We start from the raw sequence: 13,462 nt of genomic DNA, 5'->3' as shown, positions 1-13,462 counted from the left end.
GTTACAAGTCGTAATTAGATTAGCACAAAAGACAGCATATTTCTCTCTCTCTCAAGTCAATTGGACAATATTTATTTTGTTGTTTTTTTTAAAAAAAACACAATGTTATCAAAAACAGAGGGCAGGTTGGGAAAGAGGACAAGGCGACCGCAGTAGCTACAACCAGAGAGAAGACTTCATAAATAGAATAAATTACTACACTCGGTTGGCGACAGCGAGAGATTGTGAGACGCACACACGAGGAGAGGAGGAAGAGGAGGTTCGGCCAGTGGCGGAGAGCTGGGGGCGGGGGGGGGAGGTAGGAAGAGGGGGCAGATTGTAGGCTGGGACCAGCCCTGAGAGAGAGGGGAGGGGGGAGAGAGTGCAGGGTCCGGGTGGGGGGCAGAATAGCCTGCAAGTTCTGTTCACACGTCTTCCAGCTTAGTTTGGGGGGGGGGGAGAGGAGCTCTACAAAAGTGGGGCTACAAAAGGTCGTGGCGACGGACATTCTGTGAGCCTGGGGAGTCCGCTTCCCGCCCCTCGGTGGGAAGAAGTCCCTGGCCCGTGGGGCTGGAGGGAGAGAGAGGGAGAGCCACTGGGACGCTGAGCCATCAAGTGGCCCCCTTTGGAGGAGGAGGCGTGGGGGCTCAATGCAAACCAGAGGATGGGCTCCCTCCTGGGCAAGGATTCCTTCTTCCCCGTGCCACGCCGGGCTCAGGTGGAAGCGAGGAGAGGGGGGGGCGCGGCAAGAGGGGCACCACCCACATCATCCTAAGGCTCGTGGCTAAGTTGCAGCACAGCCGGGTGTTGAATTGCCGCGACGCCTTCTCTTCCTGCAGGTTTGGGGGTGGGGGTGGGGCAAAGCTTCCCCCCTCCCCGGACGCTTCTTCCGAGCTCACAGTGGGAATCTCTGTCTGCAAGGTCCCCAGCGGGCCCGGCCCGAAGCGAAACGGGGGGGGCGGGGATGAAGGAAGGCGCCGTTGCTACGCAGGATCTGGGACACGGGCTGAGAAGTGGGGTAGAAAGTGGCTCCTCTTCCCCTGCCAGCCAGTAACTCGCTCAGCAGCACCGGTCTGCAGGGTGGAGGACAGAATACACCCACCCCACTTTTACATAGGGCAGGGAGCAGTCCGAGACGGCGGCAGCGGCAGATTCAAACCCGGGTCAGCGAAAGCCAGAGGCCGGGCTCTGGTGGAGGCTGCCTGAGTGTGTGGGTCCCGCCACCGTCACAAGGTGGTGGGGCCAGCCTTCTCTTCCACCACTGCGCCCCACTGAATACAAGGCTGGCTGGTTTCAGTGTACACACACACACACACACACCTCCAAGTCAAAGTGATTATCCTTAACAGTGAATACAGACACCAGTAGTACTTGGCCGTGGGCTGTGCCCCCCCCCAAGCAGAATGGGGGAAAGTGATTGGGGGGAGGGTGCTCTTGCACTGAGTGGGGCAGGACCTCCGGGAGGCGTTCCTGCCCTTGGGAAGGCGAGGCTCCCCGGCCTCCAGTGGTGACGGGAGCTTGGCGAAGGCCTCCTCCCACCCACACCCACCCCTCTCTCCGTGGTCCGAGCAGGGGCGGCCAGGCCTCCCCTCAGACTGCCCCCCTAGCAGCCCCAAGGGCGGGGGGCGGGGACCCCGAAGGCCTCTGGGCCGCAGCAGTAGTGCGACTCCTACAACAGGTTCTCGACCCCCGTGGAAAGTGCCGGAACCCCGGCCGGGAGGGGGCTGCCGTTGCTTGCGCCAGCAGCGTTCCCACCAGGCTCTCCTCAGTCAGTGGTTTCCAGCCCCGTGCGGTTGCTCACAGGCTTCTGGGGTGTCGAGGCCAGTCTGGTGGCTCCTGGGCCCGGCCCCGGCCGCCCGGCCTTCTCTTTGCCCCCCTCTTCTGCCGTGTGCTTGGCCGCTTCCGGGCCGGGGGTTCTTCGGATCGTGTGCCTGGCGCTATCGGTGGTCCGATTCGGCCACCCGTTCCCCTCCTTCCCTGCTGCCGGAGCCGCTTTGGGCTTCTCCGCCTTCCGAGCCGGCTGTTCTTCCTTCCCGAAGTCCAGCAGGCCCTGGACGCTCCCAAAAGGCACCTTCCCCCAACCCATGGCCCGGGAGAGCTTGGCGAAGGGCGTCTTGCGCAGCATCTCTTGCCGGAAGTCATGGTTGCTGCCGGTGGGGTAGTTCCTCCCCCCGAGGCTAGGGAGGGCCCCTTTGCCGCCTTTCTTGGCTCTGGGATTCGTGCCAATGTCGGCCGTGATGTTGGTGTAGAGAGGCAGCAGTTCCTTGGACAGGAGCTTGTAGCTCAGGGAGTTCATGCCGTCCTGAGTCCAGCTCCGGTGCGTCCTGATCAGCAGGTCAAATCTGCCAGAGGGAGAAAGAGAGAGAGAGAATATCGGCTGAAGCTGAGAACAACCAGTTCACTCTCTCTTCAGGCAGGAATGCTAGTGGCCCACTCTGTGCCAAATTAGTTTGTTTGATAGGCACTCGGGGTAGAGAACCTGCTTTGCACACCGAAGGTCAGATCCCTGCCTCAAACCCTGGAAAGCTGCTGCCAGTCAGTGTGGTGAATCGGTGCATAGGAAGCTGCCATATACTGAGTCAGACCACTGGTCTATCCAGCTCAGTATTGTCTTCACAGACTGGCAGCGGCTTCTCCAAGGTTGCAGGCAGGAATCTCTCTCAGAGCCCTATCTTGGAGATGCTGCCAGGGAGGGAACTGGGAACTTTCTGCTCTTCACAGAGCAGCTCCATCCCCTGAGGGGAATATCTCGCAGTGCTCACACATCAAGTCTCCCATTCATATGAAACCAGGGCGGACCCTGCTTAGCTACGGGGACAAGTCCTGCTTGCTACCACAAGACCAGCTTTCCTGGTAGATAGACCGGGGGTATAAGGCAACTTCCTACGTTCATCTGGAGCCCCCATAAGCTCAGTGGTAAACTTCAGCCCCTGACAGATCTCCAGATAGGGCAGAGAAAGATTCTGCCCATAGCCCCGGGGAGCTGCTGCCAGTCCGTGCAGGCAAAACTGAGCAAAAGGGGCCAAGGGTCTGACTCAGTAGGAAGCAGCTTCCCCCGTCCTATAATCTGGACCAGGGATTCTCAGCGTTGGGTCCCCAGATGTCGTTCAACTCCTATAATCCCCAACCGAAGGCCACTGGGGCTGGGGATTATGGGAGCTGAAGTCCAAAAACAGCTGGGGACCCAACCTTGAGAACCCCTGATCGGAACCATCCATTTCCTTGTTACTAGAGCCCCCCTCCATGGCTGGCCACCCAGAGCCAGGTGCAAAGTAGTAACGGAAACGAGTGAATTCCTTAAGGAACAGGGCACCTCTGAGCAGGAACTAGTTCTGGGTCCTGAGCACACCCAGATTCCACCCCCCCAAAACCCCTCTCTGCATTTCAGCACCTTAATTCAGAAGAAGAAACTAAAAGAGGCTTTCTAAGTTCTTGCTTCCGTTAAACAAGTCAGGTTGCCAGACTCCTCCCTGGCACGTCCCCTAGAGATCCTGTGCTTCGTGTGCCTTGCCCTGGCTTTAATCCGACCACCACCTCCGCCATGGGAAAAGCAGCCCACCTGTGTGGGTTCTCCTCGTTGCCTTGGTCCCCCTTGTGCTTCACCATCTTGTAGTGGCCGATGGAGACGGGAGGCCGGACGATCTTCATCCCAGCCAGACGCACCCTGCAGACGCAGAAGCAAGACGGGGGATCCGAGAGGACCAGGTGACTCAATGTGAAGTTTTTACAGCCTGCCTTGTTTTCCCAAAACTTGAAAGGTGATACTGCACAGGCACTTTGCCTGGGGGCGGCCCCAAGGGTAACGGAATCAGCTGCGTCGCCCTCTTTGGCCAAGACTCAAGCCATACGCCCGTCTTCTGGTTAATACTATAGATACCCACTGGCAAAAGAACCGCCACTATAAAGCCATATTTTATTTTATTTTTACAAAGTCCTTTTTATAGTGTCTGAAGCATGCAAGATGAGACTGTCACGGCATCAGAGGTCTTCGACATCATTTCTGATTTGCTGATTTTGCACATTTCAGGCACTATAATATGAATGGGTGTAGGAAAATATGGCCTTATAATTAGGGATGTGCAGGGAACTGGCAGCGGCAAGGAGGGATAGCTTTAAGGTGCGGGGAGCGTGCTCTTACACACACCCCATACCAGAAGTGGCTGGTACACATGCCACACCAGCGATTTTAAAAACAGCACCAGCAGGGGAAACGCAGCAGGGTGGGGGAGAGAACACCCTCCTCATGCCTTAAAGCTATCCCCACCACACACACCTTCGAACCGGCTCAAACACTGGTCTTTCGAACCGGTTCAGGGGCCGGGAATGGACCACCGAACCGGTTTGTGCACATGCCTACTTATATATACACACACACACCAGTCTCCTATTATAACAACTTGAAAATTTCCTTATGGCTGTTGAGGAAGTGGTAACATAGCTGGTGATTCTGTGACCCTTGGAATTGCCCCGGATCCTACCTAAAATTGCCCCCTCCTCCTGCTGTTGTCTAGAGCAGGGATTCTCAACGTGTGGGTCCCCAGATGTAATTGGACTTCAACTCCCATAATTCCCAACCAAAGGCCACTGGGGCTGGGGATTATGGGAGTTGAAGTCCAATAACATCTGGGGACCCACACGTTGAGAAACCCTGGTCTAGAGGAAGAGGGCTGTTCTGAGCCTGCCCCATGCAGTCTGGTGCTGCTGAATGAGTTACTGGTGGCAGGAGACAACTAAGCCATTCTCTTTTAGCCAGGCTTGAGCTAAAGGCTGTTGTGGCTGGAAGTTGTTGTTATTATTACTACTACTACTACTACTACTACTACTACATTATTTATATCCCGCTCTTCCTCCAAGAAGCCCAGAGCAGTGTACTACATACTTAAGTTTCTCTTTCACAACAACCCTGTGAAGTAGGCTAGGCTGAGAGAGCGACTGGCCCAGAGTCACCCAGCTAGTCTCATGGCTGAATGGGGATTTGAACTCGGGTCTCCCCGGTCCTGGTCCAGCACTCTAACCACTACACCACACTGGCTCTGTGATGGGATGCCAACATGTGTGGACCCCTGGTCAGGAAGATACTGGGCCAGCCCAGTTAGTTATGAGGCCCATTTGAATGAATGAATGGATGGGTGGATGAATGAATTTAGGAGCCAGGCAGTTCCCTGAGCAAGTCTGTCAGAAGCAGACCTCCATTTTCTTTGTCCCTCATGACCCGTGTCCTCTTCCTTTCCTCCTCCTTCCATGGAGGCCATCCCCCTGCTGGCAGAGCTGACTGTAAGCTCCTCGGTGCAGGGACCTGGAGGTTTTCCACCTACCTGGAGACTGCAGCCTAACTGCCGCCCTACGTGAGGGGAATGAGCATGCAAGAATCCCATGAGAGCACAAGGTGGAGCGAAGAGAGAGAAAGAAAAAGATAACAATGGAGGTGGGAGTGAAGGCAACGGGCAGAGCGGCTAGCGGGGAATGAAATAAGCGTTGCACTCGGGCCTACGGCAGAGAGAGGAAGAGGAGGGTCCCAAACGGCTTCTAGTCTAGCTCAAGAGATTGTTGACACCACAGGAAATGGGTCAGGGAATCTACCACGCTAAAGGACTCCAAAACTAGCTATTTCAAGCACCTTTCCACCTTCATCTTTGGCCTAAAAACCAAGTGGTCCATAGGAGACTATTCCGAAGATGCCAAATATTTATATACCGCTTTTCAACAAGGGTTCCCAAAGCGGTTTACATAGATATAAATTCCACACAAGGACGGAAACAGCAAGATATGTGGCACAATTCGGCTTCCCGGGAATCAGAGCGTTTTATTTTTTTAAAGCAAGTCTGTAGTCCTCATGGTTGCAGAGAGAGGTCTGAAAGCGGACGGGCAGTGCTTGCCCCACCAGCAACTTGGGGCTAGAGACCAGGGACACTGTCCTCTCCTAAGACGGCAAAGCAAGTTGCAAGAAAGGCGAGCGAAATAATCAGGGCGGCAGAGCACCTTTACCAGGAAGAGCTGTGATGCTGGGGTCTCATTCGTTTAGAAAGCAGGTGATAAGATGGACAGGACAGAGGATTTAAAAAATGTATGCATGTTGTGGAGAAAGGGGGGAGATTTTATTTTTCTCCCCGCCGTCTCATACTACTAGAACTTTGTGGGCCACCAAATAGAACATCTAGGTCAGACAAAAGGAAAAAGACTTCTTTGCACGGAGCAGAACTGATCTGTGGAATTCACTGCCACCAGATGGGATAACGGCCATCAGTTTAGATGAATTTGAAAAGGGATTCGAGAAATTCGGAGGATGAGTCTTATCAGAGAACCACTAATCCCAATGGCTATAGGTTGCCTCTAGGTGAAGAGGTAGGGTGCCTCTGAATACCAGCAAGAGCAGGAAAGGGGACAAGCCTTCACCTCCTGCTTGGGGGTTCCCGGGAAGCAGCTAGTGGGCCTTTACTCCTGCAGGCTTCTCTCTCGTTGGAAAAAAATACTGCAGGCCCTTAAGCCAGATCAGATGGAGAAGGCAGGGCAAGGAGGAGTCTGGGGACCCCCGGAAACAAGGGGGAGAAACTCACCGGGTAGCGATGTCGTCGTCCTCTCCTCCCCAGCCCCAATACTCGTTGGGGAAGCCGTTGATTTTCAGATACTGGTCGGGGGTGAGCGCAGAGACGCCTCCGAAATACTGAGAGTACGGCAAGCTGGCAGAAACGAGAACGGCAACGTTACCTGCTTCGGTCAAGGTGCGTTCCCCGGGGACAAGGGAAATCCAACATTGAGCGCCAACGCACAGTGCTCTGGGGACATTACAGTTCCTAGGCAGCCTGGACCGGAGTTTCTCGGGCACCCCCAGGCCCCTCACCTGTAGCCGAACTTATTCATGGCGATGGACACGTGTTTGGGGCTCCAGGGGTCGCAGGCGTAGAGGTTGTGGTCGTTCTCGGGGATGAGGTCCACGTCGTGGAGGAAGAGGCAGTTCCAGTCCTCGTCCTTCAGGGCCTCCTTCACGCCCACGTTCAGCAGCTTGGCCCGGTTGAAAGTGGCGTTCCCGGCCTACGGAAGAGAGCATCGAGCGACAGGCCCACATCAGCCATTGGTCAGGGACCCGGCCCAACCCAATCCCGGAGCGAACCCCAAGTGCTCCCGGAGGTGCCATTAAAGGGTGTGGTAAGTTCTCGGTGAATAGTAGGTGGGATGGAGAGCGGGCCTCATGGCAGCGAGCATGGACTGCCCCCCCTTTGCTAAGCAGGGTCCACCTTGGTTTGTATTTGGATGGGCGGCCACATGCAAGCACTGTAACATATTATTATTATTATTATTATTATTATTATTATTATTATTTATTTACACAGTCAGACTGGTGTTATTGACTGGTTTGTTTTATCCAGACAGCGAGTCCTTCCCATATTAATTAATTATTCATTCATTCATTCAATTTCTAGTCATTCAGTTTCTAGTCATTCATTCATTCATTCAGTTTCTAGTCATTCATTCATTCAATTTCTATACCGCCCTTCTTCCAAAAATGGCTCAGGGCGGTTTACACAGAGAAATAATAAATAAATAAGATGGCTCCCTGTTCCCAATCTTAAGTACCAACAACAAGGCAATTAAGCTGTTAAGAATGAGATGCCAATTAAGCTGTTAAGGTAACCGGCATGTGCAGCATAATAGCTGCAGTTGAAAGGCACTCAGGTGAACAGGACGGGCTCAGCTTGGCGCCTGAAAAGCTTATTCATATGCTGCATCTACCGCTTCTCAACCGGGGTCCCGATGTTGTTTACCAAGCGCAGGTCAGAGACAGTTCAGGGTGGGCCAGCCGCTGTTCCCCCTAACAGGGATGCCCAGACGTTCACTACAACTCCCAGCATCCCCCGCTGCAGCGGCCTTTGGCTGGGGGTTATGGGAGTTGTAGTCCGCGACCTCTGGGAATCCCCGTCCGCGGGAGCCCTGGCGCCAGCCCCCCCCCCCCGGCCAAACCCACCTGATGCACCACGTAAATGCCATACTGGATTTGCTGGCGTTGGAGGAAGGGGTGCAGGTGGTAGAGCAGGTGGCGGAGGTGAGTCTCCCGGTTGCGGTGCGGGATGATGACGGCCGTGCGGGAGTGCGGTTCGCAGGCGGAAGGGCGGTACCGGCCCCCGACACCCACTGCCGGGTTCTTCTCCTGGATCTGCTCCAGCGTTGGCACGTGGCCGAAGCTCACTGTCAGGGGGCCAACTGGGGTTGGTTGGCGGGGTGGGGAGCAATGGGGGGAGAGAGAGAGGAGGGAAAGAGTCAGAAAGACCGCACTACAGCTCTTGCCGGCCCACACAGCTTTTTAAAAACCCTCAATGTTTCTAGTCCTCATGTGCCATGCAAGGAAGACCAGACCCAAAAGGAAGCATTTGCCCGCTAAAAGCTTTAAAAGCCAGAGGGGAGGAAGCTAAAGCCGCCTTGGGATTTTCTTAATGAAAGGCGGGGTATAAATTTAACAGTCAATCACACAAAAATAAATCAACCATTTTCCTGCCGTGCCCAAGGGGACCCTGTGCGTGCCAAGAATGCCGCGGACATTTAAGCTTGGAGCCGCTTTCCAGGAAAATGAGACCAGTGCGCGCTCACGCAAGGATAACAAAGCTGTTGGGAGCCAATATTGCTCTGTCCCAGCGCCCAAGCCAGCGGGAGCAAGGAATAATCCCACCAACACACGCAGAAACACCCTCTTAGGTGGCATGTCAGGGCAGTGGGGCCCAATCCACTCGTATTCTGGCTGTGCTCACACTTCTAGTCTCCCTTTCATATGCAACCAGGGTGGACCCTGCTTAGCGAAGGGGACCAGTCCTGCTTGCTCCCACCAGACCAGCTCTCCTCTCTTCTCCAATCGCACTTCAGCTTTACAGTGTGGCTGAAATCGCAACCAGACGCTCCCTCGGGGGACCCACAAGTCAGGGAGAGGAGAGCTGGTCTTGTGGTAGCCAGCATGACTTGTCCCCATAGCTAAGCAGGGTCTGCCCTGGTTGCATATGAAAGGGAGACTAGAAGTGTGAGCACTGCAAGATCTTCCCCTCAGGGGATGGAGCCACTCTGGGAAGAGCAGAAGAAGGTTCCAAGTTCCCTCCCTGGCAGCATCTCCAAGATCGGGCTGAGAGAGATTCCGGCCTGCAACCTGGGAGAAGCCGCTGCCAGCCTGGGTAGACAATCCTGAGATAGATAGACCAAGGGTCTGGCTCAGTATATGGCAGCTTCCTATGTTCCTATGACTCACTGAGGTACGGCGACCGCTCGGGGCAGTAGGGAAAGGCTCCGGCGGGGCTGCCATGCTGCTGAGGCAAGAGGCTGAAGTTGGTGTAGACGTCGTGGGTCCGGGAGTAGTCAAAAGACGGGTTGGAATCGTGCCCAAAGATGGAGGCCAGGTTCCGGAAGCCCCCGAAGGAAAAGTAAGCCATGAAGGCAAACTGGAAGCCGATGAGGAGGGCCAAGGTGCAGGGCCTGTCCAGAAGCCTTCGGAGCATGGTGCTGAGGGACGGGATTGCCCACCTGCAAAGAGAGAACATTCACCTGCGTCAACGACGGGGCAAGGCATTCCTAACAACCGGCCCCCTCCGAGAGAAGAGGACAACTGGTTCTCCAAGCCAGAAACTGTGACAGCTTCCCCCGCCCGGCACCCGCCAGCCATCGCGCAAAACTATCTTTCCCAGGAGTCTCTGGGACCAGGCAGCCATACCAGTGGCAGTAATTGGAAAATCAATGGGAAAACTATTTAGAGGCACCAGGGAATAATCTGCCGAACTAAAGATAGCTGGAGTCTTGGAGGGGAAAGCCAAGACCGTTAAACCAGACGCAAGCTGGTTTAAACCTTGCAGTGGGGGCCTGTTCCGTTATTTATACAGCAGCATCAGTGCACTGACGCAAGGCAATACGAACGCTGTGGACTAGGAACTTGTGTGCAAGGCAGAGTTAAAAAGGATTAATGCAAATTAAGCGCAGGCCCACAGCCTTAATTATTAGGGTTCCTCTCGCTCAGGTCTGGAACGGCAATGTCAGACAGCAGCAAGAGGCTTCATTTCTCATGGCCAACGAACATCGAGTGCTTAAAGTACCTCTTCATCCCACGGCGGGTTGAAAAAAGCAGGCACGGACCCCCACAATGTGTCTGCTTTTCCCAAGAGCTCTCAAAAATCCTCTGCCAGAGAGCAGAATTGATGCTCTGCACAGAGAAAGATTTTCCCCCAATAGCTCTGATGTCCCCAAGAGCCCCGAGTTAGGGTTAGTAAGTGGGGTAAATAAATTGTAGAAGGGATGGTGGGAGGAGTTGTTCAACAATGACTGGAGAGCCAAAATTGTCTGCCCCTGCCCTAAAATCACACTTGCACCAAGTTTTCCTCTCCTCTCTCCCTTGCAGAGGTTAAGATGTTTCATACTAGCCTGCGCATGTGCTTCAAATATTCTACCACATGCACAGAACATGGTGTGAGATGCAGCTTTTAGTTTCCCCAAAATATCTGCATTCGTTTGGTTTTAGAGAGAGCAAGTTACTAGTCCTCATGGCAGCCAAGCACTGTTGGCAAAGCAGGTGTGAGCATCTCAGTAGCCAGAGGGGTGGCCGAGGGCAGGGCTTCGCTAGACCACCTACCATCCGTTTCTCTTTCCCATGCCTAGCAAGGGAAAGAAGTCATGTCAAAATTAATTCGCATTGCGGAATACATAATGCAACGAAGAGAAAAGATGCCAATTTCTCCTGCATCAGTCAGTACCCTTTGCTCCAGGAAAACAGGCTGGAAAAATAATCTCAATATGAAATAAATAATACACACACACACAATCAATACAAAGTTGCTTTTCCATTGTGCTTTGGGAAGTAACTTTGTGTTGCAGTTATTTGGCAGCCGGTTTTCTTGACCGTGGAATTGGTAGTTCAGTGGTATCTGTGCTGGCGTCGTTTGGTTGCCATTTGCCTATATTATTTTTTCTTTTCTTTTTCCAGATTGTTTTATTTTATGCTGTAAGTTGCCTTGGGCTGTGTTCTGGCAGGAAAAGCAGGGCAGACATGCCTTTAAATCGGGGACATTCATGAAAGGTACCGAAAGAAACCATAACCCAGTTACAAGGAAGCAAAACATCGGACATGTGATACAAGACTGTTCCCGAAAATTTGATACCATGAAATTCATTCACACTGAGAAGGTGAATTGCCAGGGAGTCCCAAATAGGGGGGAAAGGAGTGAGGAAGCTAGCTTTCAGAATGTCTCATTTCATGAATGCAGGAAATAAAGCTGGGCCATAATCACAAGCCCCCCCAGCAGTTGATCCCCCCCCCACCTTTCACTGAGCTCTTCCTTTTGCTTGCCTGCACAAATTTCGGTTGCCAAAAATAAAACTGCAGCCCAAAACCCTTATGAGAGGACAACCGACTCTCCGCAGAAGTGCCAGATCGGGCGCTTTAGCTCTTGCCAGCGGCAATCGGGTTTTTCCACGTTGCCAAGGCCCATAGTCCCGTCCCCCCCCCCCCCACCCGCCCTTGAACATGCAACAGGAGAAAGAAAAAGGGTCCTGTGTAACTCCAAAGCTGGCACCCTTGTTTCCGAGCCAGCGTCGGACCCTGCCCTTGCCTGCCCGGCTGTTCTCCATGGGTCGCCCACCCCTCGAAAGGTCCCCTCCCCGAGCCGCCTCCAGTCCAGTCCATATTTAAAAGCCCCAGCACAGACGAAAGAATCCACACGCCCTGGGAAGCGATGCCAGCCGGCCGGCGGCTGTGCCCCCAGCAGCAGTGGGCGAGGATCCAGAAAGGGAGCCCGACTCGGCGGAGAGGGGATCGATCCTGCCCCCTGCCAGGGCGCTTCTTGCCGCCTTCCCAGCACCCTGGATCCAGGTGCCCTTTGCCTCCGGCAGCCACCCTTCTTGCAGGGGGTGCCCAGCCGGGCTGCTGCCCGGGGGCGCCCCCCTCCCGGCTACCTGGATGCTCGGAGTCCTCCCGCGTCCAGGAGTGGATGCCTCTCTCAGCCCCACCCCAGGCTCAGGGCCACCGCCGCCGCCATCTTCGGAAGGTGAAAATGCAATTTAGGGGCGGGGAGCCTGTGGGGTGGGGACGCCCAGCCAGGGGGCAGGGCTTGCCGCTTCTCCCCTCCTTAAAGGGACCCATCCTTGGCGGCGGCGGCGAGGTGAGGTTTGGTGTGCTGTCTGAGGTCTGAAAGAGGAGAGCGGCCCTGAGCTTACTCAGAGTGGACTTCTGTCCCCTCCCGAGTGGCCGCGTAACCTCGCTGGGATGAGCAAGCTGGGCTGCCTCCCGTGGGAAAGGGGCGCTTTGGCTGAGCGCCCAAGCCTGCTGAAGCGTTCTGTGGGACCCGAAAGCTTGCAGGTCTTGCCAGACTGTAACTTGCGAGCGCCTCTCTCCCATGAAACTAACAGCTCTGTCCTAGGCAGGTTTCCTCAGAAAGCTCTACTGTGTCATTTACTCCTCTCTCTCTCTCTCTCTCTCTTTAAAGTGTAACTTTGTTGATGGGCCCCTTACACTCTTGTTGTGTATGATGTGACTAATGGGAGTTATAAAACTGAGTGTAGATCGGGTTGCCCCTCAATCAGCAAGAGGAGAGCTGGTCTGGTGGTAGCAAGCATGACTTGTCCCCTTAACTAAGCAGGGACCACCCTGGTTGCATATGAATGGGAGATGTGATGTGTGAAAACTGTAAGACATTCTCTCCTTTTAGGGGATGGGGCCGCTCTGGGAAAAGCAGAAGGTTCCCCTCCCTGGCAGCATCTCCAAGATAGGGCTGAAAGAGAGATTTCTGCCTGTAACTTTGGAGAAGCTGCTGCCAGTCTGTGTAGACAATATTGAACTAGATGGACCAAGGGTCTGACTCAGTATATAGTAGCTTCCTATGTTCCTAACCCCCCTGCATCAGTCCCCCTGGTTTTGTTGTAAACCACCCAGAGACGTACGTTTTGGGCGGTATAAAAATATGTTAAATACAATTAAATAAATAAATAAGTTAGTAGGTGACGATGTTGACATTGTGGTATCTGTGCCATCACCATGCGCTGGTTGGTGCTTTCCATGCATGGCCGGTGTAGGTATCTTTGCCCAACTCCTACGAATATTTATGATTACTACAAATATGTACATACCACTCTTCAACCCAAAGTTCACCAAGCGGTTTACACAGAATAATAAACCGTACATCAATAAAATGGCCCCCTGTCCCCAGAGGGCTCATCATCTAAAACATGAGACAGATCCCAGCAACAGCCACTGCAGGGATGTTGTGTTGGGGATGGATAGGGCCAGTTGCTCTCCCCCTGCTAAATGTAAGAGAATCACCACTTCTAAAAGGTGGCTTTGCTCAGTTAGCAGAGGTTAGCACCTCTGTGGTGGGTGGGGTTGATGCTGTGGTGCAGGAGAATCTGTCAGTGTAGCAGTGTGGTGCCTTGTCTGGAATGTACAGCTCTTCTTCTTTTTTTGGTTTCTTAGTGGCTGGCAGGACGTAGCGTTAGCACTCCATTGGCACAGGGACCCAGGCTGCCAGCACTG

The 13,462-nt window shown here is 53.9% G+C and overlaps 1 protein-coding gene across 1 annotated transcript; it reads right to left on the bottom strand.

The window, feature by feature from the left end:
- Positions 1-51: 51 nt before the first annotated feature.
- B4GALT3 (beta-1,4-galactosyltransferase 3) lies at positions 52-12,045 on the bottom strand. The gene is made up of 7 exons (XM_053278279.1): positions 11,890-12,045; positions 9,203-9,474; positions 7,940-8,175; positions 6,818-7,008; positions 6,534-6,656; positions 3,539-3,643; positions 52-2,321 (listed from the first exon to the last, which is right to left on the bottom strand). The coding sequence occupies exons 2-7, from the start codon at positions 9,447-9,449 to the stop codon at positions 1,745-1,747; spliced, it is 1,479 nt and encodes a 492-aa protein (XP_053134254.1). The 5' UTR covers positions 9,450-9,474; positions 11,890-12,045; the 3' UTR covers positions 52-1,744.
- Between the last annotated feature and the right edge of the window lie 1,417 nt (positions 12,046-13,462).

This window comes from Hemicordylus capensis, chromosome 14 (assembly GCF_027244095.1).
Source record: "Hemicordylus capensis ecotype Gifberg chromosome 14, rHemCap1.1.pri, whole genome shotgun sequence".
Lineage (NCBI taxonomy): Eukaryota > Metazoa > Chordata > Lepidosauria > Squamata > Cordylidae > Hemicordylus > Hemicordylus capensis.
This window is presented reverse-complemented; position numbering and strand designations above follow the sequence as displayed.